This window comes from Aphelocoma coerulescens, chromosome 19, assembly GCF_041296385.1.
Source record: "Aphelocoma coerulescens isolate FSJ_1873_10779 chromosome 19, UR_Acoe_1.0, whole genome shotgun sequence".
NCBI lineage: Eukaryota > Metazoa > Chordata > Aves > Passeriformes > Corvidae > Aphelocoma > Aphelocoma coerulescens.
Window position 1 is genome coordinate 10,777,078 of NC_091032.1, and position 27,976 is coordinate 10,805,053.

The 27,976-nt window shown below is 56.1% G+C and overlaps 2 protein-coding genes across 3 annotated transcripts in view; both read right to left on the reverse strand.

Annotated features, from left to right (window-relative positions):
- Positions 1-9,091, reverse strand: part of CLUH (clustered mitochondria homolog) — a 34,956-nt gene extending 25,865 nt beyond the window's left edge. The window contains exon 1 of one of the 2 annotated variants that reach the window (XM_069033677.1): positions 8,944-9,091. In XM_069033677.1, coding sequence (XP_068889778.1) covers positions 8,944-9,058 — 115 coding nt within the window. In that variant the 5' untranslated portion in view covers positions 9,059-9,091. Of the gene's footprint in view, positions 1-1,267; positions 2,310-8,943 lie in introns of those variants that run through there. The other variant, XM_069033676.1, reaches the window with a different exon arrangement.
- A 7,393-nt stretch (positions 9,092-16,484) lies between these two features.
- Positions 16,485-25,926, reverse strand: CCDC92B (coiled-coil domain containing 92B). The gene is made up of 4 exons (XM_069033056.1): positions 25,882-25,926; positions 20,944-21,097; positions 18,788-18,835; positions 16,485-17,140 (listed from the first exon to the last, which is right to left on the reverse strand). Exons 1-4 carry the CDS (start codon positions 25,924-25,926, stop codon positions 16,485-16,487), a joined length of 903 nt encoding a protein of 300 aa, XP_068889157.1.
- Positions 25,927-27,976: the final 2,050 nt, after the last annotated feature.

The window sequence follows — 27,976 nt, forward strand, 5'->3', positions numbered from 1 at the left end:
TGCTTTAATCATGCTTCCTATTTACAGCCAGGCTGCAGTGGCAGGCACCTGGTGACCCTGAGTGCTCAGATCCCGGTGTGAGGGAGGGCACACACCTGAACCCAAAACCTGCTGGCTGCACACCGTGATAGACAGCACAGATCCTGGGAACAGTTAGTTAATAACTAATTTATGTTCAAACAAATCTTCTAAACCAAAGTCAGACACAAATCCTTTTCGAAGATTATCAGATCAAGAAGTCAGCGACATTATGTTGCTGGCAGCTAGCCTGATCTGCAGGGACTGCTCTGTCAGTGAGGAGTTTCCTTTCCTACTACTAAAAATTGTTAGAGTGATGAAACTAAAAATTAAACCCCCTACCTTTTCCAGCACCAACTTTTGGAATGCATTTCTTATTATCAGCTCCAGTGCCATTCTGAGGGGCCAATTTCTGCCTTTCCCTCCTCAAAGGTATTTTGAATTCCAAGCAGTGTAACACAGTTTCTGCTTTCCCCCAAGCAGCTGTAGCCTGAACACCTGCCACTGGTGTGCCAATGGGCACAGGGAAAGCAAACAGGTTGCTAAACCACAAACTAAGCCACAGGTCAGTCACACTGCACATCCCCTCATGCCACCAGGTACACCACAAGACAGCATTTGAGACCAAAATTCAGCCACTGCACATGGATTGAACAAAAAATATAGTGACAGGCAAAATTTGACCTCGTGATTAAAAAATAAACTGTTTCTCATATCCTCAAAGTCCTGGTGAGGACAAAAGCCTCCCTGAGTTACCATTTGCTATCCCTCAAGAAAAACTGGTGTGGACACCAGCCGTGCTGTGCCAGTTTGTGGAGAAGTGGGGGAGGAGGAAAGCCAGATGCTGCCAAGTGTGGTCCCTCACAGCTGCACACTCCCACCCAAGCTGCTGTAAGCTGGGCTGGGCAGATCTGCTCCCATCCTTTACAAGGACCATGTTTGCAGTAACAAACAAAAGAGGGATTTGCCTTATGAATTGAGAAAAAGATAAGCAAAACGCCCTTAAGTTTGCTTTGCTGACATGGACAAGGCACAGACAGGTGCCTCTGTGGTACACACCCAGGTGGGATACCTCACCACCTCCCTCCTCCTCCTTCTGCCGTGAAGTTAAAATGTCACCTCTGCTCCCATCCCCTCTCATTTGTGCTGCCCCATCCCACGGGCACACACAGCCACCCACCCCCATTAGGGGCATACAGTATTTTGTCTCCATGCAGCAGGACAGAGCCCTTGGGACTGAGCTGAGCACCTGGGAGAAGGAGCTTCTTTTTCCCCCTCTTCTTCTTCTGCTGCTGCTGCTTTGACGGCAGAACCTGTGCCTGGGAACCAAGACGGCAGCTTGACCTTCTGCTGGGGCAGGTGGTAGGCTCTGTCACAAACCCAGCACTTGTGTCCCGAGCCTTAGGTGACACCTCACCGGGGGGGACAGGCAGCACAACTGCACTTGGAGCCGGCAGGGCTTTCCCCGCACTTGCTGGCAGAGCAGAGGACAGTGTCCCAGGGCTCCCTGGGGAAGGCGCAGGACCTCTGCACTCCAGCACACTGTCTGGAGCCACTGGGGTTGTGTCTAAGCGCATGGCCGCTCGCCCCTCGTCATGGCCCTGGCCAGTGGAATGCGCTCCAGAGCCCGCGTCGCTGTCAGCTGCTGCCACGTGCTCCTCCCGGCGGCAGGATCTGTGGGCTAAGCCTCTGTCCTCAAGTTTCACACAGCTCTGGCAGGCCTCAAGTGACTGAGCATGATCAACCAGCCCTGCCGGCCTGTCCCCAAGGTCGGCTGGAAGGACAGTCACTGCATGGGATGCCTCTGTCCGCTGGAGCAGGCCAACTGTGCCAATGCCAGGGCTCAAACCGCTCTTATCACAAACTGTCACCATTCCTTCTTTGTCCTTGGTCTCAGATAGGTCTTGAATGTATTTGGTGCCCTTCTGCAGGTTTCCAGTCACCGCCTCACTGGGGATGATGTCTGGATACAGCCCAGCACACTGGGCAGCTTCTGGCATCTCCGAGAAGACAGTGCAGCTTGTGGGAGACTTTGGCAAGAGGGGCGACCTCTCGTCGGGTGAGCCAGAGCTGCGTGGCTGGAAGAGGAGATCAGTGACTTGCCTGCAGCAGTTTGCAAAAAGGCTGTTTCCCATGCCTGGCTCATGCAGCGTGGATCAGAGCAGTCAGCTGTGTTTCACACATACACGGAAGTCCCCACAAGGCACGCTCCCACGCGCAGCCCGTGCCCTCCGCTGCCTTCTTGCAGTCAGATGCCTTCTCCAAAGAGAATGCCTACTTGGCCCCAGGGTGGCAGGACACAAGAGGACCAGCAGCTGCCTCCGCACAGGATCCCACGTTCCGTGTGCTCACCAGAACTGGATGCTGGGCTTGCAGCAGTTCCCCCAGAATGCTGCCTGGAGACCTTCATCCACCGCACGCCTTTGCCCCCGTCCCCAGCTGCCACGACACCCGCCAGGCCTGGAGCAGCTCCCGCAGCTGCAGCTCTCCTCTCCTCTCCTGCTGTGCCGCAGCACAGCCGGGCTCTGACAGGTTCCCAGGCACTCACAGGGGGATGCTGGCTGGGGCCAGGGTGGTTATAAATAGCCCGATCTCGAGTGCCACACCAGTGCAGCCTGGGACGAGTGCTGTGCCAAACCTGAGCAAGTGAGATGCATTGAATTACAAGGCGAGGGCAGTTACTATGGCACACCCGGGCCCAGCACAGCCATCCATACTAAGCAGGCGAGCACAAAGCACTCAGGCAGTGAACCAATAAGTAGTTTCTAGACGAATTTTCTCTCTTCTCACGCTGCTCTGCCATATCAAACACAAATAAACCACAAAACCACACATACAATCCCCTAACACCTCTCCTCTCTCCATGCTACTTTAAGAAAATCACAGCAACTGAAGCAATTTTGTTATGGAACTGGAGCTTTCTCCAAGCACCAGGGGAGGCTGCAGCCAAATAGGGCATTGCTCACCTCCAGTGAGGCTGTGCCACAGCTGCCTGCTCCTCACCCTCCATCAGCAGCATCATCCAGGCCTCAGAGCCCCTCTGCACACCTGTGTGCATCCCGTGTGCTGCCACGCATGCTGCTCCACTCTCAGCCACATGGGGCCCTTTGGTGGTCCCTGTTTCGTGGGACACACACGAAGAGCCAGATCTTTCAAACATGATGTGATGTGTAAGAGCTGCAGCCTAAACAGACCAGCCTTGGACCCGCCTGGGAAAGTTTTCGTGAGCACTCAGCACAGCTTCATGGGCGGGAAGGGACACAACTCTGCACCAAGCAGAAGAAAATTACATGCTACATCCCTAGCACAAAAACATCAGAACCACAACAAAGTCAGGACCACACAGCTCATGTGGTCCCTGCTCAAGGCCAACACAGCACATGCAGAGACAGGGCAACCCCCTCTCCAACAGCAGCCCCGGTAAGGCCCAGGAGCAGCCCCTGGAGTCAGCCAGCCACCTTCCAGGAGAAACTGAGAAACAGACCAGCAGCTCTCCACAGAAACCCTGGCCGGCTTCTGCTGTCCTTTTAAAGAGAAAAGGAATCGGAAGAGAAGTCTCTCCCACTCCAACTCATTTGAGCTCCTGTCCCAGTAAGCAAGGAACCCTCAGGACCACCACAGTCACTCCTCCGGCACAGGACAGGCCTTGGAGCCCCACGATCGGGTACCCCTCAGTCCCATGAGCCAGCACTTTCAGATCACGAGTATCATGTTTTTCTTGTGATTTGTGATTTTTGAAGGAGTTCACATGCACTGACAGCTTCAACTCTTCCTCCTTACCAAGAGACCTCTGGGAAAGAGGAGAAATCTCTGAGAAGCACCTGGTCAGGTCTCATGAAGCTGAGCTGCACTTCTTCGACTCCAGCCAAAGCAAGCTCACAGCAGTGTGTACGTGTCAGCTCTAACCTGTGAAGGCTGGTGTCAGTACAACAAATGCAAATTTAATTTTAGCTGAATAATAAATGAAACTAAATTAATACTTTAATGAATCCAAATAAATTGACTAAATGAATAGGCATTAGCTCCAGAGATGGCCCTAATGAAAACATTTCTGCAGGATATCCCGTCAGGGGAGGTGGGAGACGTGGAGTAGCCTCCCTCTGCCTCCTCATTGGAAACCACAGCTTCCCAGGAACTTCCAGCACTTTAGGTACAACAAGGACTTCTTTTAATAAGAGCCCGCAGTGAAACATTAGAGTTGCTCTACCGCCATCATCAAACTCAAATTGATTCTCAGACATCTGTGGGCAAAGGTACAAGCTCTGCATTTATTTCTCAGCAGCTTCATACCACTGGGACCAGCTCACAGAGAGAGCAGAGCATGGTGAGGCTGCAGTCTGTGGTGCTCTTGGCAGGGCCAAGCCCCAGGATATCCATGGGGTCTCACAGCTGCTGGCTCAAGCACTTACAAGTGCTGAAATGCCTTGTGCTTCGCATCTGGCACCCTGAGTTACCCACCCTGCATTCTCCACGTCTGGTAACTACATTTAAATTCATTTGTAAACTTTCTATCTGGTCAAAACTTTTCAGGATCCTAGCCTTGAAGCTGACTGTCTGGGTGACCCTGCTACAGTAACATGCAATTCAAACATCACAGAAATCAGGCGCTAAGAGTAACACTAATGCAAAGTGCAAAGTTCAGCACCAACAAAAACATTAATGGTGTCAGGAGAAGCATGTTTCTCAAATTTCAGGGGAACTGAAGGAAGGAATTGTATTTCAGACAGAAACCAAGAACCTGCAGATGATTCTCCAAATCTCTGTGCCTTACTCTCGCACATACCTTAGTTCCAGAAAGCTACTGGGACAGCAAGAGCAGGGAACTAACCTGTTGGTCTCTGGGGAGGGCTTGCAAGGGAGATCTGACAGCTGTGATGTCCTCAGCAGCTCCGGCTGCCTTCCTGTACCCCGCAGCACAGCTGTGCCCATCGGCCACAGCCGCCCTGGCCACCCCGCGCCGGCCGCCCACAGCTGCCCGGGCCACACACAGCTCTGGGGACACGGCTGGGTGGCTGCTCCTGCAAGAGTGTGCTGCCAGCAGCAGCCTGGGAAACCTGCCTGTCCCATAGGAACCCCTCTGCCAGGGACATGGAGTGATCCCACCCTACCTAGCACAGTGCCCTAACCCGAGCTGACCACAGCCCACCTCAGCCCCAGACCAACCTGCAGCTGGGCTTCCAGGCTGTGGAGACTTTGCAGGCTCCAGGGACACCAACAGCAAAGACAGAGCATGCAGGACACTCGGCACGGCACAGCTTGCTAACAGCCAGGATCCACGTTACCATTCCCAGTCTCATCCAGCCCCAAGGGCAGGAGGGTGGCTAGTGGGGAGCCTGGGAAGCAGGGCTGGTGTCAGGCTGATCCGACCCGCTGGAGCTCTGGGCAAGATTCATGATCCTGCAGTTTTACATCTTTGGACATAACTACATACAACTTCTCTGAGCCTGCAGCCTCTTCAACAGCTTGCAGTAGAGATTTTCTCTTTAAAGTGAAAGACAAACTAAGGAAATGCTTTTTATGAAAATATGTCATTACTCCAATATCACTTATAGGGAACCTTGCTTCAATGGTCCATTTCATGGGATTTTTCCCTTTAAACTGGTCAAGTGGCTGCTGAGCACCACAGCAGTTACTCCTTTAGCTGGAGGAAATAACATGCACTTCTGCAAGCATAGATCTGCTTCCCCAACCAAAGAGGGAAGGTTTGTCCACTGTGCAAGTGCCTTTACGCCAGCCTGTCAGGAAAATAGCAGGTAACTGCCCGTCCCAGACTCAATAACCTTAGAAAGGCAGAATGCAACAGAAAGCTCCACTGGCAAAGGGGCATGTGGGAGCTCTGCAATCAACCATGCATTAGCAAAAAGCTAATCCCGAGATAGCCTTGCTACTATGGCAAAAACCTGACCTACTGCCAAGAGTGACAGCCACTGCCACCACAGGAGGAACCACATGTTGGTTTTCATCTTTGGCATGCTGTCCAAGCACTGCCCCAAGGACTGTCATTGCTTCTCAAATGCAAATAAAAAAATGCATGAACTTCAGACCTGTAAAGCTTCTAGAAATAACTTTCCAGCACAACCAGTGGAGCACAATGAAGGAAAGTAAAGCAAGTGCTGGGAAGCTGCACCAGGAGAGGGGTGTGCTGCCAAGTTTAGTCATGTACAGACAATGAAGGTAAACACAGGACTCTGCAACACGGTGCTGGTTTTACTGTGCACGAGGCAGTTCTGAGTCTGCAGGTGGATTTATCCCAGTGCATGTTCCTGACCTACTTACTTCCACTTTTCAGCTGGGAAACCCAGGAGCAAAGCTGCTCAGGCAGAGCAAGAGAGCTTCCAGTGGGAGCTCAGCTCTTACACACTGACAGAACCACCCCGAACATGATCCCCTCCAGTTCCCATCCCTCATCTGGCCATACAGATGCTGTGTTATCACACTCTTTTCCTCTTCTTAACCTTGTAGCAGTGATCAGACTTCTCTTGCACAACTTTCCTCCAACTGTCCCCCCCAAGCCTGTTAGAGCTGCATATTAAAACCCCAACTGCCAGCAATTCAGCCCTTTCCAAAACACCGGCAAACCTCCAAGGTCGGGCAACAGATAGTGATAGCAGATTCCCAGATTAAGAATCAGCCTTCTGACCTTGTTGCTAACGCACAGCTACACTTGCCCCCACAGCAGGTTTTCCATTAACACCTGCATTCTCCGCTGCTCTAACAGAAGATGTGGCTGAGCGCAGGGGTGCCTGGGGAGCTCAGGGACAGAGGGACTGAGCTAGGAAAAAACAGATCTGGGCAAGGCAAGATTGAAAGGCATTTTATGGTTGCTAGAAGCACTGCTAAACTTGTATGTGAGAAACTTGTTCTAAGGCCATAAAGACTGTAGGAATAAAAATAATCCAAGAAACACTGCACACAATGGCTGTCTCTGATCTCACACTAGCTGACAGGAAAGATAACCCAAAACTGCGCCCATCAGAAATCTTTATAGGAACCCCAACTGTCCATGCTTTTGTGTTTCTGCACTCAGGACAGAGTAGTTTCAACAGTTTCTAGCTGGGGGTAGAGAGCAGCAGCCATCAGCCCTCTCACCTGGCACAGAGCCCAGCACCCGAGCCTGGGTGCCTGGCACAGCTCAGGGGTGGGTTTCTGCAGCGAGGAGCCCACTCACAGCCTGCCCATGGCTCCAGGTACTGACAGCTGCCTTCAGACACAGCCAGTGCCTACACGGGTGCTCTGCAGGCCACACACAGCGGTGGGAGCACCAGAGTGGGGCCCGACTGCCCCTGGCCCAGGAACCAGAGCTTGTGAGGCCGATGCCAAGGTGGCCAGGCTGATCCCGCTCCCGTGGAACCTGGCTCCCCAAAGAAACCTTCCTCTGCTCCTCCCCAGATCCCACGTGAGCAATTGTGCACTGCCGAAACACATGAAGGATTTTTCCACCTTCCATCCTCCCTCAGCAATCAATTGTGGCCAGAGAGGCAGGGATTACACTTCATAACTTTTTAACCCAGTTGCTGGCACTGCAGGCGTGATACTTGCTTCAAAATCCAGCACATGGCTGAGAGGGGGAGACTATCAGCACTGAGTTTCCCACTCTTGAACTGCATCCAACCTGCTCCACTACCAAATGCCAGTGAACTTTGCTTTAGGTGACAAACTTCAAAAATCCACCTCGACACCATAAAATTGGGGGGGATGGAAGCGACATGTGGGTCAATCAGGGGATTCATGTGCCTCAGGATGAAGATCAGCCACAAGCCACGCTGCTTCTACCCCTTTTGCTTGTACTTTGGAGATCACAAAAGAGCTGAGGCTGAGATGGGAGCTCAGGCTTTTGAGTTCTTTAAGATAGGAAGCATGAAACTGAGCAAACCCGGGGCAGGTGGAAACATCTCAGGGTCGGTGCCGGCCCGGGAGCTGCCACTGAGAACAGTCAGGAGCTGCACCTTGTTCCTGGCTGAGCCACTCAGGTTCCGACACAGACCAAGAACAGCCAGCAAATAACTAGTTAAAACCTGCAATTTCCAGCTGAGATATCGAACAAGCCTCTGCCCTTTCTAGGAAAGCTCTTGCTCCTGAGTATTTTTTAGCATGTCCGTTGTGCCCGCAGCCCAAACTTCCAGGAGGATCCAGCCCTCTGCTGCCCACCAGCCCCGGGACACCCATGTCTGTGCGTGGGCAGCAGCACGCGGTGCCCGGAACGAACTCCGCTCCCGCACCCCGGGCCGGGAGCGCCCGCCGCCGCCCACCCGCTCCCCGGAGCGGCCCCACGGCCCACGGATCCGGGGCCGCTCCCCGCGGGCCGAGCACGGGCGCTCCCGGCCCGGGCCCCCCCGCGGCCGCGCGGTGGAGCGGCCCCATGAAGGTGACCTTCACCGGGCCCGGGGCTCCCGCTCCGCCGGGACGGGCCCGCCCAGGCCTCGGGCGCAGCCTGACCCCGCGGCTCCCCCGGGCCCCAGCCCCGGCTCGGCCCCGCTGCGGCACGGGCGGGCACCCGAAATCGCGCGGCCCGGCCCCGCCACGGCCTCCGGCCTCGGCAGCCAGCGCAGCCTCGGCGCTGCGAGGAGCCTTCCCGAGGCACGGCGGGGGCACCGGGCCCCAGCACGACATCTCCGCAGGAACGGAGCCCGCCGGGCCGCGGGCGCGGGAGCACGGCCCCGCGGCGGGGCGCGTCCGGGCTGCTCCGCCGGGCTGCCCCCGGGTGGGACGAGCCGTCCGAGTTGCCAGAACCACCCTGGGTCCCTACCGCGGCCCCAGCTCCGCTCCCGCAGACCCCCGCGAGCTTTCCGGCAGGCCCCGAGAGCCCCGGCACCGGAGAGGGAGCGGTGGGTTTGCACCGCTGGGACGGGCACGCTCGAGACGGGCATCCCCGGCCCCGCACGGCCGGCCCGCGCTCCCGCCGCAGGGCCCAGCCCGGTCCCTTACCGGGTCGCTGCTGCGTCTCCGCGGGCCGGCTGGCGCGGGGTGCCGGGTGCTGCTGCTCGGCGCCCTGCGCGGCCGGCACGGCGGCCGGCGGCATCTCGCCCGCTCGGATGACCATGGGCCCGCCGAAGGACAGCGCCGTCCGCCCGCCCCACGTGGTGCGGCCCCGCCGCCGCTACGGCGCCCGCCAGGGCCCAACCCCCGCGCGCCGGCAGCGCCTTAAAGGGGCCGCGCCCGCCGCGCCGGGCCCGGCCCGCACGGACCCCGCACGGCCCCGCGGGGTACGGCCCAGGGAGTCCCCCAAGCCCCGGTGAAGGCCCTCGGCTGCCTGCGTCCTTCCCGGAGGCCGCAAGGTCACCGTGCGGCGCCGGGGGGCACCGGGGTGACGCCGTGCCCGGGGAGCCGCGCTGGCAGAGCCGGGAGCGGCCGGTGCCGGCCTCGGCTGCCGCGCAGCAGCGGGCCCGGGCCGGGGCCCGGCGGGGCGGGCGGACAGGGACACAGGCCCTGGGCTCGGGGAGGGAGGGGGCGCAGGGCTGCCCCGCACTGAGGCCCGGGCGTTCACGGAGCAGAAGAGAGCGCAGAAGGGTTTGGGTTGGAAGGGACCCCCCCAGTTCTGCTCCCCCTGCCACGGGCAGGGACACTTCCCGATAGTGCAGGTCGCTCCAGGCCCCGTTGTTACCGAAGTAGTTATATTTATTTAAAGAAGAGTCTCTGCAGCCGTGGGGGAAACGTTGGGAAAATGTTTAATTGTAACAAACAGTGTTTGGTGATGCGTAAAAACAAAAGAAAAAAAAAACCCAAACGAAATAAACTTAATTAAAAAAGGATGTTCTTTAATGTTTGATCTTTGTAACTTTCAAGCTTAATCAACAAGAAGGGATATTTAATCCATGAAACAGATAGCAGCTAACAAGCAAGCTCTAAGTCATGTCCATGAGTTAGAAAAAACATGATTCAGTTATCTAAGACCTGAGGGAGGAGGTTAACATAGCTTGGGAAGAAGGATGTATCACTAATAATGGCCACAAAGACTGCAGAATTTATGGGCCACAAGGACATTTGGCAGGACTCCCAGGATAAGGAATAACTAATAAAACCAGCTCAGTGACTGTGCTGAAATCAGCTCCAAATGGGTAAAAGGTAATTCTGGCAGGGGGGATCTGTGGCCATCAACCCACAGACCACTGATGCAAGAAACTGACTAACCCAAAAGAAAAGAAAGACTAATTAGCATGAGAAGTGAGAGTATCATTAACCAACAGAAGAGAGAATACTAATTAATAAGAGAACTATGTAACTTCTAGCTAATGAACACTAATTCCATTGTTTGGTAAAATATATAAATTGTTAAAAGTTTTGATAATTGCCATACATGTTAGGTGGAACAGTCCCTCACGTACCCAGTGCTGAATAATGTTGACTTTCTAACCAAACAAACTGATTGGAGAATTTATTTCCCATTTCTCGGTGTCACCATCCAGCCTGGCCTTGGACATTGCCAGGGATCCAGGGGCAGCCGCAGCTTCTCTGGGCACCCTGTGCCAGGGCCTCCCCACCCTCACAGGGAAGAATCTTCCCAATATCCCATCTAACCATGCCCTCTGGCAGCGGGAAGCCATTCCCCCTTGTCCTGGTGCTCCAGATCCTGATAATGATCCCCCCCATCTACCTGCAGGCCCCCTGTAAGGACTGCAGGTCACTCCTGGGATTCCCCAGAGCTGTGGAAGAGCTCTGGGGGGGTGAGGTAGGAGCCAGTCCTGGGACAGAGGCAGAGATGCTTATGGTTTGTGGCTGGAGGTCCTGAGCTCTGGGGTAGGACAGTACAACCCTCTGCAGATTTCAATCTCTTTATTAAGAAAAAGGCATATTACAACAGCTTCTAAAGTACAGCTCCATACTCTAGTCTCTGGGTGTTAACACATTTTGAAAAGCACTTGGTTAAAAAGCAAAGTCAACATGAATATCATCCTGGCAAATAATGGTGACGTAGCAAAATGAACATTCAAATAAAGCAGAGCAGTGTCAAACCTTTGGCATCTGTCCCTCCGCGGCGGCGCTCCCCAGCACGAGGCACAGGCGTTTATTGTTCTCACTGAGCTTCGCACACTCAGCCAAGGACAATATTTTTGCTCCAACGAAACCACAGCTGCTCTGGGACCAGGGGAGCTGAGACCAGAAGTGCTGCCCTCCTCATCCCTCTGCCAGAGCCCTCCCAGGGGTCCCAGCACAGCTCTGGCCAGGCAGAGGTGACGTCCTCAGCCCACTGGGGTGACACTGACCTTGAAACATACAGACAGTGCTCGTCCCTGCAGGGCCAAGGGGCTGCAGCTCAGCGCCATACCCACAGCCCCTGGGCAGAAAGAGTTTGCTGCTTCAGACATGCAAAGATTTGGGGGATTCCCAGGGCCTGATAGTCTAATCCCTGCGATAATTGCAACAACAGGAAAGGGGAGCTTTTTTGGAAGCTGCAAGATCACTGAAATCTATCGGGAAGAGCCAGGAGGCATAACCACACCCTGGCCAGGGAGGACCAGGCACCACTTGGGTGTGGGTTGGGTGCTCCTCTCTCACACCGGCAGCTTTGCTGCCCTGTTCCTGCCCGAAGGTGTGAGGAGAGAGAGGGCGAGATGAAGGGATCAGATGTGGTGGCAGTACGAGTGCCACCCTCTGTGTCCTCCTGCTCAGAGGCACCATCCCTTCATGGGGCTGGGACAGCAGCGTCCCTGCAGGGCCAGAGCTGGCAAGGAGGACACAAAGGCAGAAATGGGGGCCTGGGGAGCAAAAGGCAGCTCTGATGGCGAGGGGACATGGTGCTTTGATCCTTGTGCTTTAACAGGCCGCGGTGTCTGGTGGCTCCTCCACAGCCTCTGTGCTCATCGATCCTGAGCTCCTCCTGCTCACCCAGCCCGGCACTCCGGCACTGCTGATCTTATCCGCAGATCTCAGATGCCTGCATGAGGCAACCCACAGGCGTAAGGGAGTTCTCTCCCCTCCTGTTGCATTCCCTGTAGGACTTGGCAGCCAGGCCGACAGTGCAAGAGGGTGACAAGAACAGGCGTGCACCGAGGCGGCTGCAGCGTCACTACAGCTAGACTGGCTCATCAGGGCTGCTGGGATGTGAGGGCTGGTGTTCTAGGAAAACGACAGGGTGGTGTGGCTTCACTGGGGCAGCAGGAGCCAATTCACAAGGCTGTGCACAAGGACTCCGAGAGGTTCACCTAAGCCCCAAAAATCAAAGTCCCTTGTTGTGCTGCTGATTTACCTTCCTGGTGTGGAGAGCTTGGGGAGAACTTGGGAAAAGCAGAGCAACTCCTTCACACTGCTGGCTCCAGCTGCTTCAGGCAGGATGTCTCTTGCTGTGTCACTGCCACCTCTCCTGGGCACCCAGGAAAGAGCACCCCTCAGTCCCTCCAGAGCACCCACCAGCTGGGCCATGAACCTGGCTTTGCTTGCCGTAAGGCGATTCACAGAAAGCTTCCCCCTGGGGAAGCCAGCAGGGCCTGGCCCCAGTTCAGACTGTCTCAGCACACAGCCATGCAGCAGTGGGAGGGCTGGGAGCCTAGTGGGGATGGGAAGGACATGGCTGGGAGCATGTAGATTAGCCCCAGCGAACACATTCAGAAAATATGGCTTTTTAGTTAACAGGGTCAAGAAGAAGAACCTCCTGACCAATCTGCCCAGGGTTAAAGGAAGTCCAGGGGAGTGTGCACCCCATTGCCAGGACTGGCTCTGCCGCAACGAGTGCAGCAGATGCATCTTTCCCATCTACTGCTCACCCCACACCTGCTGCAAGGTGCATCTGAGATATCACTTTCTCAGATAGCATTAGGAAAAATAATAATAGTAATAGTAATATAATAATAATAATGAAAAGAGAGATTAGCAAACCAAACACATCAAATCCATAAGCCTCTGCAGAGCTACAGAGTGAAAGGGGGTGCAGAGGAGAGGAGCCCGGCTATTAGTCTGTAGACAGCTCTCAGCACGTGGGGGTTTACACACACAAGACGTTGTTTAACAACCGAGCGTTATTGCTATGCTTCCATTTCCAGTCTAATCATTAAGCTTTACAAGTCAACATCAAACACTGCCCGTTCCACACAGAGCACGTAGGTGTCGGCGGTTGCACTCCTCAGCCTGTGCTTTCAGGTGCACGGCGCAGGTCGAAGCTGTGTGCGCCCTTTGGACCCCTGAGGAGTGCAGAGCACGGACTGAATGCACCTACAGGTCCCTGTTACACCTTACAGGCTAAGGGCTAACTTACAGTGCGATGGGGGGAGTCTGTGAGAGCTCCCCACCCGAGGAGGGGAGGACAGGCCCTGCCTGGGCCCCAGTGGCTCTCAGGCTCCTGGTGGCTCCAGCAGCCTTCTCAGTAAAAAATAGGAACACCGTCTTTTTGATTTTTTTTTTTGATCATTTTGATCTCTTTGATCATTTTATATAAATACAGAGATTAAAATAATTTATCTCATCATTATTTCTATTACAATCATACAGCGTTTTCCCTTCAAAACAAGTGCATGTACGTGTGTGTGTATATATATATATATATATATATATGTAAGTGTATATATAGTATCTCTAGAGCTTCCTTCCCCCCCAAGAAAAGCAGCAGTGACTGAAGCAGGTACAGCACACAGGAGCTGATCCTTCCTGCTCCAAGGCAAATGTGCCCAAGGAAAAGTGCAGGGCTCACCCTGACAACTCATTCCCAAGCACATTACATTGGCTTGAAGAGGGGAACTGGGGAGCTCCCTCTCCGTCCCTTTGGGAGCCCCCCTGGCTGCAGGCGCTCTTCCTGCCCGGCTGCGGGGCTCCAGACCTGCCCAGCACCGGGGAGCACCGCGGGGAGGGGGAGGCATGGGGGACTGGGAATGAGATCAACTCCTTGAGCAAGCTGCTAATTACTGGTGGAGAGGAAAGGACCCTGCAGCTCCGACAGGGTTGCTTCATTTACATACTAGGCACTACGGATGATGATTGCTAGGAAGGTATTTACACAGGAGAAGGATCATACCTCTCCCTCCACTTTTCAATGCTCAGGTCAGTCATAAACACCATGATCTCATGAAGGAGTTTGTAATAAAAACGCGACATACTGTGTCTATCAGGATTGTCTAGGAAGGATGGGAAACAGCCGTGCACACCACAGCTGCGGGAACAGCCAAGCACGCAGGGACAGGCATCGCCTCTTTCACCCTAACAGAGGAGAGACAAATCCGCAGCAGAACCTCTCAGAACCTGAGAGAAACAGCGATTTCCAGAAGCCAACAGCACCTCACGGGCACGACACTCCCGGAACTGCGCCGCTGGAGCCCTGGGGCTGCTCGTGCAACACCGGACAAAGTTCCCCTCGCTGCCCCCGTGGGTGAGTGACAGCAGGGCCCCAGCACACCCAGCTCACCCCGGAGCTGGGGCCTGGCAGAGCCTGCCTGGATCACTGTGCAGGGGGAACAGGCGGGGAGCATTCTGCAGCCTTGCCGGGACCTCAGGGCTTTTCTCCCTCATGCAGCTGTTCCCGGTGCTGAGCCCAGCGGGGCATTACCAGAGCGCCTCGTGCTGCCCTGCACCGGCCGAACCTGCGCAGGCACCCTGGGCATGTGGGGCTCTGCAGCCACGGCCTGTGAGCACCTGCCCGGGCTTCCTGCAGCCTCCCACGGCGGTGACAGTCTGGGAGGACAGCTGGGGGCTTGTGGGGGCTCTGCGCTCCTGAGGCAGCAGCTCCAGATACTTCAGGGGCTTCAGAAATTTCCCACTAGAGCTTTCGTGCCCCAGGAGCTGCACACCTCGACCTGACTTCAAGCCAGGCTGCTGCCTGAGAGTTGTGAGGGAGCCCTGCCCAGCATGGCTTTGCTGGACTCTCTCCCAAACCCAGGGGTGTGTTAGGGACCATGGGAGCTGCTGGGGAGTCCCAACCCTCATGGGTGCCCTGGGAGAGCAGGAGGGGTCTTGGCCTGCAAAGCCTGACTGTCACACAACAGCAAAGAAAAGATACAAAGGCTGCTAAATTCTGCCCTGCTAGTGCAGCTTGTACACTTTGGGGTTTGTTTTTACCAAAGAGCTGGCTTGGCAACTGCTGCTCTGAATCTCATAAAAGCATTTTAATAGAGTATATAAATATTGAACTACAAAAATAGACAGCTCTGACTGCATGGGCACACTGAGGGTGAGTGCGGGCAGGCCAAGCCACACTAGTCTGTGAGGATGATGTCTTTCAAGAGGTTTCAAACTGAATTGGAAGAAAATAGGGTCTGATCTCACCCTGCAGCTCCCTCCTGCCCATGCCAGCTGCGGAGGCAGCGAGGGTCCTGTGGGAGGCTGCTGCCCACCAGCCTGGCAGGGCGCTGGCTGCAGGCAGGGGCCGAGTCCCTGCTGGGCCAGCCAGGGCTGGCAGCCCACATGCCAGGGTGAAACCTGCCCCTTGGCTTGCCCTGAGCAGCACAGGTCCGGCAGCACTGGAGCAGAGAGACCTTCGCCCTGCCTGGCCACCAGAGCCCTCCCCTCCTAACTGTGTTTCACAACACCCAGGGAGTGGATTTTAAAGTTGACAGTTTGGTTGGAAATGGGGCAAGGCTGCCCCAGCGGGGCGAAGGCAGCTGTGTATGGCCGCTGTGCTGGGAAGGACGGGAGGCGATGGGGGAGGACAGGGGGGCTGCTCAGCCCTCAGCAGCAAACCCAGACCTGGCTGTGGATGTGACTGAGAACCAAAACGCTGGTGCTGAGGAGAGCCCTGTGCAGGGGGCACAGGGTGCTGCCCTGCTCCAGCAGCACATGGAGCCCGGCTGCAGCGGCCGAGGAGCCACAAGGTGTCCAGCAGGACTGCCAATCTCGGCTCTTGTCCAGCTGCCTTGTCTGAGTCCTGCATGCGAACGTGATGAGGGGGAAATTCGTGTTGGAGACAGCCAAACCACTGCACAGGGGAGAGTGGGATAGGGCCTGGCCAGCACAGCAGCACTGTCCTTGTGGAAGGGGATCCCTCCGTCACCCACAGGATCGACCTTGTTCAGCTGCCTGTGTTCTGGAGAACCTTCCTGGTGATGTCCTGGGCCCTCTCCAGTGCCCGGTGCTGGTGATGGCCAGGGCTGAAGGCCTGGCTGAGCTCATCCCGCGGTGCCAAGCCCTGTGCTGCACAGCCTGCTGCTGCTGCACACCCACCTCCCAGCACCCTGGACCAGGGAAAGCAACCCGGCGCCCACTTTGAGGGCCACAGCAGCAGGAAAATCTCATTCCAGAAATGTTTCTTCTTTCCTTCTCTCTTTCTTTCCTTGGAAGCTCCGGACAGGCGCTCAGACGCGTCCCCTTCACAGCCCGGGTGCTGGATGCTCCCCTGTCCCGCAGCATTGCCAGTAACATCCCTGGCTCAGAGCTTTCGGGCAGAGGGGTCCTCCCTGGCTGCCGGTGGGTGGGAGGTGCGTGCAGGGCTCCACTTTCGGTTGCCCCTTCCCCTCCAAGGGGATGGGGGAAAGATCCTCGGCCGGGGCCCGCCCCGGTGCCGCCGGGCTCAGGCCTTTCTGGCCGGTCGGGCCGTGCCGTCCCCTCGCCGCCTACTCCTGGGCCCGGGGGGCACCGTGGGCACCGGACCCCTGCCTCTTGCTGGGCTCGCCCTTGGCCGACCTGGCCCTGGCCGCGGGCTCCTGCGGGGGCTGCCGGGGAGGCCTCTGTCCCCGGGGGCCCGCGGCGGCGCCGGCCGAGGCTCGGGGCGGGCTGGGGGACTCCGGCGGCGGGCGCTGCGGGCCGTGCGGCCGCGCCGTGTAGAGGAACAGAGCGGGGTCGGGCATGGCGTCGTGCTCCTCCTGCGCGGGGTCCCTGGGCCGGCCGCCGTCCCCGGGCGGGCGCCGGGCGGGCGCCCTGTGGCCGCGGCGCCGGGGCCGGCCCTCGGCCGGGGGCTGCTCGGGGGGCGGCCGCCCGCCTGCCCGGGGGCCCGGCAGCCGCTGGGCCGTGGCGTGCAGCTGCAGGGAGAGGTAGGCGGCCGCCTCCGTCTGCTTCTGCAGCTCGGTGTCGAGGATGGTGACGCGGTGGCTCCGACGCTTCAGCTCCTCCAGGAACCGGCGCTCCTTGCTGCGGAGGCTGGACCGCAGCGCAGCCACCAGGGTCTCCTTGTGCTGCAGCTCCTTGCGCAGCTCTAGGTTGTCCTTCTCCTTCTCCTGCAGCTGGGCCTCCATCGCCCGGCACTTCTCCTCCAGCTCGCGGTCCAGGACATCTGTGGGTCAAGGCACAGAGGGGTCAGGAGGGGGAGCAGGGGCTCAGCCCCACTGCTCCTGGCAGATCCCCACGTGCTCCCAACGTGGACGTGGCTGCTGACCACTCCATGGTGCCAGCATGTCCCAGCAGTGCTATTGAGGCTGCTCGGGTGCTCCTTGAAGCTGAGATCCAAAACTGCCTGTGAGCTGCCCCAGCGTGGGCTCACTGCCAGCGCAGGCACAGGAACCCCGGCACAGGCTGCCGGCTCGGTGCCATGTGTAACACCCAAATGCAGGGTGAAAGCAAAAGGCAGTTTCAGTGGAGGATGTTGTTGCCATGGAACCTGCTGCCTCTACCTTGCTGCAGTTTTAAAATTTCCCTAGGTAACTAGTTTTTCACCCTATAAGTGACTTTGAATGTGTGCAGAGGGTGTGGGGGAGCAGATGGGCTGGGAGAGAAAAGGAAATGGTGCAGGGAAACCATCAGCCCAGCTTTGGATGGACTTTTGGCCTCAAGCCCCAGGAATCCAAAGCCTGGTTAGTGAGGATGGAGATGCTAATCCAAGATCACAGAGGAACTGGGCTGTGCTCAGCAGGGAAGGAGCTTCCATCCTGGGAGGGGGGAGCGGGTTCTGGGGAACACTGTCCTGGGGCAGAATGGCCAGGCAGCTCAGGGAATTTGCAGCTTGGGATTCTGGAGCCAAGCCTGGTGGGCAGCAGGAGGGCTGGGCTGGGGTCAGGAGTCCAGCCTGCTCCAGCACCTAGCCCTTGGCAGGGTGCAGGCTGGCACCTGCCTGCGCTCCCTGGCCTGCCCAGGCCTGCTCCCATCCTCTGCAATAATCTGCTTTTTATGATGTGATTGGCAGCCGCTTACAGCCTCAGCTCCTCAGTGTTTCTGCAGCTTTATAATGAGGTCTTAGGGAGGCAGTTGCAGGCACTAATTATTGCATGAGTGGCATTAGAAGAGCAATCATTTGATGGTATCGTAAATGAGGTGCTGCCCCATAAACGTGGCAAAGTGATTGTGCAGCTCTAAAAGGCTGAAGGATGGGCAGGCACCATGGATGGGACTCATTGCCCTGTGGCTGGTGACACCCCGATGGCACCTGGTGCGTTGGGCACCAGGCCCTCTGCCAGCAAAGCCCCCTGGTGCAGAGAAGGGACCCCTGGCTGCATGGGAGGGGCTGGGAGTTCGAAATTCCCGTGGAGCCAGCCATGGTACTGCGTGAGGGTGCCAAGGGTGAGGACCCCGCTGGCCCCAGTGAGAGCAGCCCGCACCCACCCTGAGAGCAGCCCGCACCCACCCTGGGACCAGCTACCCTGGCACTGAGGACACAGCACAGCCTGGGGCTTGGTGCCAGGGACCGTGCCCAGGCAGCACCAGGGAGGAGTTTCAGCTTCATCTCCGGGACAGAGGAGGGAAAGGAGCCAGGCTGCTCACAGAGCATCCTCTGCCGGCCGCGGGGTTCCCGGGCATCACCAGCATTTATGGGCTGCCAGCAGGCTGTGCACGCTGCCTTCCCAGTGCTACCCGCAGCCCCACTGCCCCCTCAGGCAAGGTCCATGTCTCCTCCCTGCAGCCCTGATGGGCCGCCTCTGGCCGCAGGCTCTTGGGGTGGCCTCCGCACACGCTCCCCCTTATCTCGTGCCCAAAGCTGTGCTCTTACCTTGCTGGCGGGCCTCCAGCTCTTTCATTTCCAGGTCATGGGTGAGCTCTGGAAGAGAAATCCAACAGCACTGAGGAGGAGCATCCCACCCGTTCTGTTCTCCCCATGTCTTCCCCTGCTCCCTTTGGGGCACTGGACATCACTGTGGCTGCAGTGCTATCTCTGCCCAGCCCACATGGGAGTGTGGCCATCTCGGACCACCAGCCACAGGCTGAGCTAAAAATAGGCAATTCTGTCAATTTATATGTTATTAAGCAGCCTCATGGCTCTGCCCCTCTGACAATGCCTTTCCTTTTTCTAAGAGAGTTGCTGAACCATTTTCAGTGCTTTAAACCAGGACAAAGAGCAGAGCAATGGATTGAAAATAGACCAAAGTGTAAGCTGCCACCCAAAGCATTTCATAATTTACTGCTCCAGGCTGATCGCTGCCTCTGCACGTGACGCAAGTGGGGACGGCCTCATCCCAGCACGATGTGCCTGCAGAAGGATGTTGCCCTGCTCCAGGGCAACATGGAGCTTCCAAATCTCAGGGGCTGCAGCACCTACCTGCCTGCTCAGCCCCAACATGCTACCTCCTCTCTGCTGCTCTTTGGCTGCTCACTGTCTAGCCCCAGGCTACAGCACCAGCTCACAAAGGGCAGCTCAGGGACCTTCTGGAGGTCACTTTACCCTGCCCTCTTACAGACAGTCCCTTTTGAATTAATTATCACAGCCCACCCAACCACTGAGAGCCCTGAGCAGAGGAAGAAAGTGGCAGCAGCAGCATTCAGCTGTTTGGGGGCTATTTTTTCACTGAAAATGAGTTCAAAGGGTTAATCTTTGCCCTACATTTTTGTTTTAATCTGCTTTCATATTGACTCTAATCCTCATCACTGCCATCCTCCTGAAACTGAATGCTTGGCTCAGCCTGCTCTGCCTTTCTGTCTTGGAAAACAAATCTGTAGTGAGAAGGCAGAAGTACCTGAGAACGTAATGCAGTTTCTGGAAAGCGTTCAGCACTCCTGACTGCCCCAGTGGGAATCAATGGCCATTGTGCTATTTTTCTGAAGCTGAAATAATAGGTTTGGACTCTCAGATATATTTCAAATGAAATCCAAAGCAGTTGCCTATTTCAAAGACATCATCCTGCTGAGCAGGTGCAGGGATGACGCACAGCCTGGGGTCCCAGTTTCTGTGCTGGAGCCAGGGGGCTGGTGGGGATCTGCTTCAGTACCATCCCCATGACCCCTGAGGGGCAGCTTAGAACCATCTCTGTGTGGAGGAGAGCCTTTCCCACAGAGATACCTCAGAGAGACCAAGGGGATAGTGAAAAAGTCAGAAACAACAGCGGCAGGGCAGCAGGCAAGGCTCCACAGGGCCACAGTGGGGAAAAACTGATTTATCGATGCCACTCTCCTGCAAACAGCCCCCCAGACAATGACATTCAAATGCCAGATAATGACATTCAAATGTCCTTAAAACTACCCAGGGGTTGGCCCCATCACTCCTGGCAGAACCATACACCTCACCCAGGAGGACAGGACCCCTCTGGTCAGGCAGGGCTGTCCTTAGGTCACACTAGAAAGGGGAGATCACTAATAACCACCTGTGCAATGGGCTCATTTCAGCCCCTGAGGACAGACCCCCCCAAGCTTGATTTAGTCAGGAGAACCCCACTGTCTTGCCTGTCTGAAGAGGCCATAGATTAAACTGTTAAAACAATGAAACAGAACAGCAAAAGCTCAGAAGGGATGGGGGAAAATAACCAATTTATCAGTGCAGACATTTCTTTGTTTCCCAGGAATCTGGGAGAATGAGAGGCTGGAAGACAAGGAGTAATTAGCTATGGCTGAATTATTGATGAGAGCAGCAGCACAAGTTGGAGTGAGTTCAGTGGTGGCAGAAGGCTGGAGAACTGTCACTCCTGCAGGGGTGGCTTAAGGGGACTGTGACACTGCTGCAGCGGGGCTGTGGGTGGGGGGCTGGCAGCTGGGCACCCCACAGCCACAGCCACAGCCAGGCAGGGCCCCAAGCCTCGTGCTGCAGCCTGGCACTCGCCTCCTCTGCGTCCTGCCGAGCACCTGCGTGAGCACCCTGGGGTGCCAGCAGGAGCTTTCCTGCCCAAGGTGCTCCGTGAGAGGTCAGCTCCCACACGTTGTTGCCATCCCAATGCTCACCTGAGCAGTGCTTCTGCAAGCGGAGGATCTCCAGGTGCAGGTCATGGAGCAGCTCCATCTGCTCCTTCTTCAGGAAAGCGATGTGCCGCTGCACGCTCTGGATCTGGTGCTCCAGGGACACGGTCTCCATCGCAACCAAATTCACAGTCCAGGCCTGTGGGGAGTGGAGATGGCTGGTGATGAAACGTGCAGCAGTGCGCTGGATTTGCAAGCCCCAGCCCCGGAGCCCTTGTGAGGGGCAGAGCCTGTGATGCAGGGTGGTGCCTGCTCTCCTCGAAGGGGACTGTGGCTGTGGGCAAAGCAGCCCTGCTCAGCTGATCCCCAGGGAATGGCCTCAGCCCTCTCACCTTCCTTCCGGCCCCAGAGGCGCTGGCTCCTGTCCTGCCTGCTCAGACACTGCACAGGCAGAAAATCCTGCTGCATGAACCCTGGCAACGTAACATCCATGTCTGTTCTGAAATAGGCCCTAGGAAATATTTTATCACTGAGTAGGATGCATCTGGGACAGGATTGCTCCCCGTTGTCCCCAGGTGGGACGATTTTAGCTCTCACTTGACAAGCTCCACATTACACAGCAGCAACTGCAGCAAGCGATCCAGCACATGAAAAATACAATATGCTCTGTCTAACCTGATCAGCACTGCATGGCAAGGAGAGTCATTTCGTCTTCCAGGAGAAGAAACATCTTCCCTGGTAATTTGCCTGGCAGACAAGAGCTGCTGGCAGGTTGTGCCAGGCAGCGGAGCTGGGCTGGGGGTCCATCACCACATCGTCAATGGCCTCGGCAAAGCAGCTGCAAAAGCCACCCACCTGTACTGCACAGGGAGATAAAAATAACCCTGAAAGAACCCTTCATCCCAGGAAATACCATTTTGTGGTGTGTGGAATCTGTCCTCACTCCCCACACACAGCCCAGAAAGAGGGAAGCTGCAGCAAATTGAGGTAACCTGGAAGTGTTGGGTGAGTGGCTGGACTCAATGACCTGAGAGGTTTTTCCAGTCTAAATGATTTTATGGGGAGATGTGCCACAAGCCTGAGGGATGGAGTGCATCATCCTGTCCCCAGGCAGCTGCTTCCCACATCTGACTCCAGTTTTCTTTCTGCAGAACCAAACAAGCTCTGTGGCTCACTGTTCTGGAACCCCTGGCATGGTCACATAGAGCATTTTGCAACTCCTGCAACCAGAATGCATTTAAGCTCAATCCCACAGTAAGGGGTCTTGGCAGTGCCCCAAGGTCAAAGCTTAGTTCCTGCCAAAGGCTCTGCAGGTTTGTGACGACTCTACAGTCAGGTCTCCATGTTCCTGTATTTGATGAGGTGGGGGGTGCAGGCTGGCTGGGGACAATTGAGCACCCAACCTGCTGGTGAAGAAATGATCCAAAGTGCATTCTCCTGTAGCTGTCCTTACGGAAGGTGTCAAACCCAGCTGTGCCAGGGGGCTGGGGCTGGCCTGGCCATCCTCCTTGGAGGGCCGTATGTCCTGGTGCCAGTGCAAGAGTTATGGGAGTTATCTGGCATCTGCCAGAGACCAGGAATGCAAACCACACCATGGGTACACCCTCCTGCCAGCCCTGGCCATGGTGGGCTGAGCTTCTTGATGGGAGTTGTGGTACCTCATCTCAGGAAACATCAGAAAGTAGGTTGGCCAAAGCCCAGGGGACACGTAGTGCTATTTTCAAGCACTTTGTTCCATCTAGTTGAAACGTCTTTAGTAGAAATGGCTGCAAATTTTCCATTGAATTTTCCCTTCTCCCTTTAAGTGGGAAATAACTCTTCTTTTTTAACCAATGAAAATGTTTTCCTTCAAAAATAAATAGTTGATAGATATCAAGCTGCAAAGAAAGTCAAAGGAAAAAAATCTGTAATTGAGATCTATTTGTTGTCTCTGATTTGGAAGCAAAGAGCCTTCATAATTTACCTGTGTATGCAGGAAAAAAAGTCTGTCTCCAGAACTGCAATGGGAAATCCATAGTGGGTTTGAATCAGCTTTGCCTGTCCAACATGACTTTCATGTTTTCCCTTGAGAAACAGCTCTCAGCTTGTGGCAGGAACATCTGAGGGCCCACATCAGGGAGCGAGCACCTTGTTTTGTTTAGCCATGAACCTCCCACCAGTACTAAGGGCACGGAGGGAGGCAAGGGCAGGACATGGGGGCAGGACACAAAGGCAGACAGGGGAACGACACAGAGGCAAGCAGGGCAGGAGCTGCCTTCATTGGAAATGAGGACAGTGCTGGAAACAGTCGTGCTGTTGCCCAAGAACAATGATGGGAAGAGCTCTCCAGGGATTCCGGGGACCCGAGGCTGCTGCTGTTCACCATTTGCAGCTCCAAGGGTGATGAGAGATCCATGTCATTCCCTCTGCAAGTCTCACAACTCTGCCTCCCAGGTGATGATGCAAGAGCCAAAGCTGTTAAGGAAGCTGCAATCTCATCCTGAGGCTTCGGTAGCATCAGTGTTGGAGTGTCCCTAACTTGACCAGAGGGCAGCAGATAAGCATTTGTGTCACCGAGGCAGTGTCCACCTGTGACTCCAAAGGGGTTCAGGACCAAACTCAACAGCTGGTATCTTTCCTCCAGGCTTCTGAAGGCAAGTGGGATTGCAGCAGCATCCTGAGCTTTTAGTTTGATGTGTGCCTTCTGTCATTTCACACAGCTCAATCCTTGGGCAGTGTTGGGAGTTAATAAGGATTAGCTGCTGCTGCTGGCTGGTTTAACACTTACAGGGTCACACAGCTCCCAGCTGGTAACACCAAAACTCCCTGTGCCGAGGGCTTCACAACACCCACAGTGAACCATGGCAGGAACTTTCACCCTGTGCCACAGACACGAGAGCCAAAGCTTGGTGACTGGGGCTGTCCTTCCTCCTGCCCGGCTGGGTGAGTGTGGCTCCCAAAAGGATGGTTGTACTGCAGCAAGTAGGGACGGGCTTGGGTGCCCCCACTCCAATCCCTCCCTTGCTGCTGTAGCTGTTACTTCTCCTTTCCAGACTACTTCTAAGATGCCAAGGCAACTGGTGGTGGAAGCTGTCACAGTGACCATGTACTCTGTGATTTTGACGAGTTATGTATGAGGTTACAACTCTAAAAAACAATGTCATTCATAATAAAAGCCAAGAGTAAGTGATAGTCCTCTTTGGCTTGAAGGATGCTCTGTGCCTTTGTGCTTCTGAGAGTCGTCCATGTGCACACACAGCAGCAAAGGAGGCAGCAATCGGCTGAGCAGTGTGGTTTGCCCCTGTTCAAAGGTGACACCTACAGCCTGAGCTGGCCCCTGCTCCCTGAAGAGCTCTGGCTGAACAGTTCTCTCCAGCTTGGGAGACTGGACATCCACGGGGCTTTCCTCCAACACTGAGAGCTTTCCAGGAACAGGATTCCCTTGCTGATCCTCCCAGATTTTGAGCACAGAACTGATGAGGCAGCATTGGGCTCAGCCCCCTCCAATTCCCCACATGGAGTGACCGTGGGCATGGTCTTGACTGCTGAGCCTTCCTGTGTGCCTGCCTCTAAACCACATTTTTTCCCGCACTCCTTGTCATTTAACTATGCAACCATGGCCTTTGGGACAAGCATATTGGGACTCCTCATCTCAGCTGCTTCTTTCAAAGTACTGTTGGAAAACCCCAGTGAGATTTACAATTTCATCCCAATTTATCAAATTCTTATTTCACAAACCAAAATGACCGAAGCAGCTTCTTGGAGCAGCTACAATGACCAATTCAGTTGCAAGTCTACCAAGAGCTGATTTCCTTTGCATAGACAGATTGGTTGAGAATTTGCTTCCAGGGCAAAACTCTATTAAGTCTGCTGTTCAATGTAAATCAGAATCCCAAAACCTTGACCCATCCCAGTGATGCACCTGAAAGGGAGATGCAGTATTGCATATCCACACACCTCTGTACACACACCGTCACACTGTGGTCCAGCCCTTATCTGTGTGATCATTATTCCCCATAAATGGCAAATTAGCTGGGACTCAGAGGGTATGAGGTTTGCAGGAACAGGTCGATAATTTGTCCTGCTGTGGTTGCCAGCAGCCCCTTCTCCATCACATTGAAACATACGCAGGAATAAACACTGATACACATTAGAAATCCATAGTGCTTGGTATTTACAGCTCGAAGAATATAAAGATAAACTTTGCAGCCATGCCACTAAGCCAGTGTATCTTTAAATGTAAGGAAATCAGGCAGCAGGAAGCTCAGAAACTTGCAGAAGGTCACAGAGGCAGTGGCAATGCCAGGAATAGAAACCAGAGGTGAAATCCTGGCCTTGGAAAAGTCACTGGGAAACCTTCCCTGATCTCAGCAGAGGCAGAATTACACTTGGAGTGCTGTTTGCTATTCATTATCTGTCAGTATCTATTTACAGATAAAACCAATACAGATGTTGATTATACATTATTGTGTTTTCGCGCAATTCTCTGAGCACAACCGCCTGAGGAACAGCCCCAGTGAGGCTTGTCAGGGGGCTGCGGATGCTGAAGGCAAGGCCGTGCTTTCTCCTCCCGGCTCCGAGGGAATTCACTATGGATCCAGCTCTGCTCCGGGAGCGGAACCGGGCCCGTCACCGCCGCTCCGGGCCAATCCTCCTCGCCGGCGGGGGAACCCGCGGTGCCACTCGCAGGCTGGGGCCTCGGGAGCGACACTGCCCGGTCCCGGCGCCGAGCTCCGCAGCGGCCGGCGCGGGCGGCAGAGCCCGGCAGGGCTCGGCGGGGCAGGGGGACAGACCGTCGGCGGGATGGGCACCGGCGCTGCGGCGGGGGCAGCGACAGCGCCGGCGGGGTCACGTACCGGGAGAAGCAACTTCTAGAACCGGCACAGCGGGGCTGCGGGCAACTTCTGCGGGTCCGCCCCGCAGTCCGGGGACCCTGCCCGCCCCGCATCCCGGCCCCGCGCCCCCGGCCCGCCCCGCCCCGCGGCCCCGCGGCCGATCCCTTACCTGGGGGGAGCGGCGGGGCCCCAAGGGGCGCCCGCTGGGCGTCATGGGGCGCCGGGGCCGGGGCCGGGGCCGGGGCCGGGGCCGCGCCGGCTCCCGCGCTGCCCGCGCTGCCTGCGGCGGCCCCGCCTCGCCCGGCCCGGCCCCGCCGCCCGTAAACAGGCGGCAACGTGACCGGAACTGGGGAGCTCCGCCGGGGCGGGCGGCGGCGGGCGCGGGGACAGACCCCCGCACCGGGGACTCTGCCCCGGGGCCGCCCCGCGGCCAGCCGCTGCCGGGGTGGCCGCATCGGGGCCGGGGCGCCGCTCCCCGCGACTCTCTCTGAAGCGGGGGCTCAGCTCCCCGGGACTCTCGGGGTCCCGCTCCCGCTCCCCTGGACCTTCGGTGCGGCCGGGGCTCCGCGCCCCGGGGACCCTCGTGGTCTCGCTCTCCCTCCCCGGGGACTCTCGGGTCGCCGCTCCCCAGCGCTCCCCGCCGCTGTCCGCGGTGCTGAAGCCGGAGGCCGAAGCTGCCCCGGAGGGTCCTGCGGCCGCCGCCCGCTCGGCCCCGGGCGCGGGGACCCCGCGAGCAGCCCCGGGAGGCCCGAGCGGGGGTCTCTGGGTCTGTGGGAGAGGCAGCAGCGCTGTGTTCCTGCGGGGGCTGCAGTGTCATCGCCACTCGGGCATTTGCGAGGCAAATGCGGGCCGGTACCGGCTGCAGCAGTGGGTCAAACCAGCAAAGCTGTGGTCAGGGAGACGGTGAGAAGAATTTGTTTATTCAAGTGGTTACTGATTTTTCATGCCTTTTGTTCGTGGTACCCAGACCAGCTGGGGCCCCTCGTTCAAGGATGACTCAATCCTTTGCGCCTCTGTTCCAGCAGGGAGGCTGGGATGCGGTGGCCTGTTCCATGCTGCACGGCAGTGACGGCACAGGAGAATGGTAGCGTCCTCCCCGTCAGCTGACAGTCTGCTGATTCCCGTTCCCTTAAACCCAAATGTGCCCAGAGAGTGCAGTGTTCTTGCTCTGATGCTCACCTGAATTGTGCTGCCGTCTTCACATTAAAACTGCTGCAATCCTGCATATCCCAGTGTACAACCACTACACAGAGGAGTTGTAGGGGAGCCCACAGAAGTATGGCTTGTGGTATCATTCTGCCATCCCACATCCTTCCCTCCCCTTGAATGCTTCCAGACTCTGAGTGTCTGTGCTCCACAGATCCACCGAGGGTGTGCTGTGGCCGACAGACTGCCCTGTGCCTGCAGCAAAGTGCATGCTCCAGGTGTGATACAGAAGGTTTGTGACATCTCTGCACAATAATGGCAAGGACTGGACCCTCATCTGATGCACAGTGGTGGGGTCCAGCCTGGCCTGTTGTTTCTGGTAGCAGAGGAAGGCTGGGCTTGGTGTTATGGCTCATCTATGGAGACTAAGTTTAGTTCACACAAAGGAAGAAATCATTAAATCAGAAGAAAAGATTTGTAGTATGGTCTGAAGGTCTCTACATGCACACACAAGAAGTTCATTTGCAGTAAGTTATTCAGAGAGATTTGCTTGCAGCCCCAGCCAGTGCAACCGAGAGCTTCAGGGCCTCCCAATACTCACCCAGTCATGCCAACTCCTGCGTGGGCCTCCTCTCAACTTGTGTTCTCTGAAAAATAAGTTCTTCTTAAAATGAGAAGTTAAGAGGTGACAGATGCCCGTGTGAAGGGAGAGTGTGCAGCCTTTCTTGTTCAGAGCAGCGCTGTCTCATGTGGAGCCCCTCTCACCCATTTGTGACCCTCAGGTCAATGCTTGCCAAGGTGTCACTTGTCCCTCTCAGGGCAGTGTGCCATGTTTGGGGTGTGTGGATGTTTTTAATGTCTCCCTGTGTCTTCCCCTAACTCGTGTGCTAACTTGAGTAGCAGTGAGCTACAGACAGGAGGTGGGGGGAGGAGAGAGAGCAAACGTCTGAGTGCATCATGTTTCACAAGGTTTGTACAATTTTCATTGATTTTCCACTGGATAAAAGACAAGCCTGCAAACAGTCAAGGTCAGGCACTCAGGGACAGAGAGCTGCTCTGTAAATGAGGTCATTGCTCCGGGATGCAGCCTGCCGGGCGGGACAGCAGCAGAGCGCAGA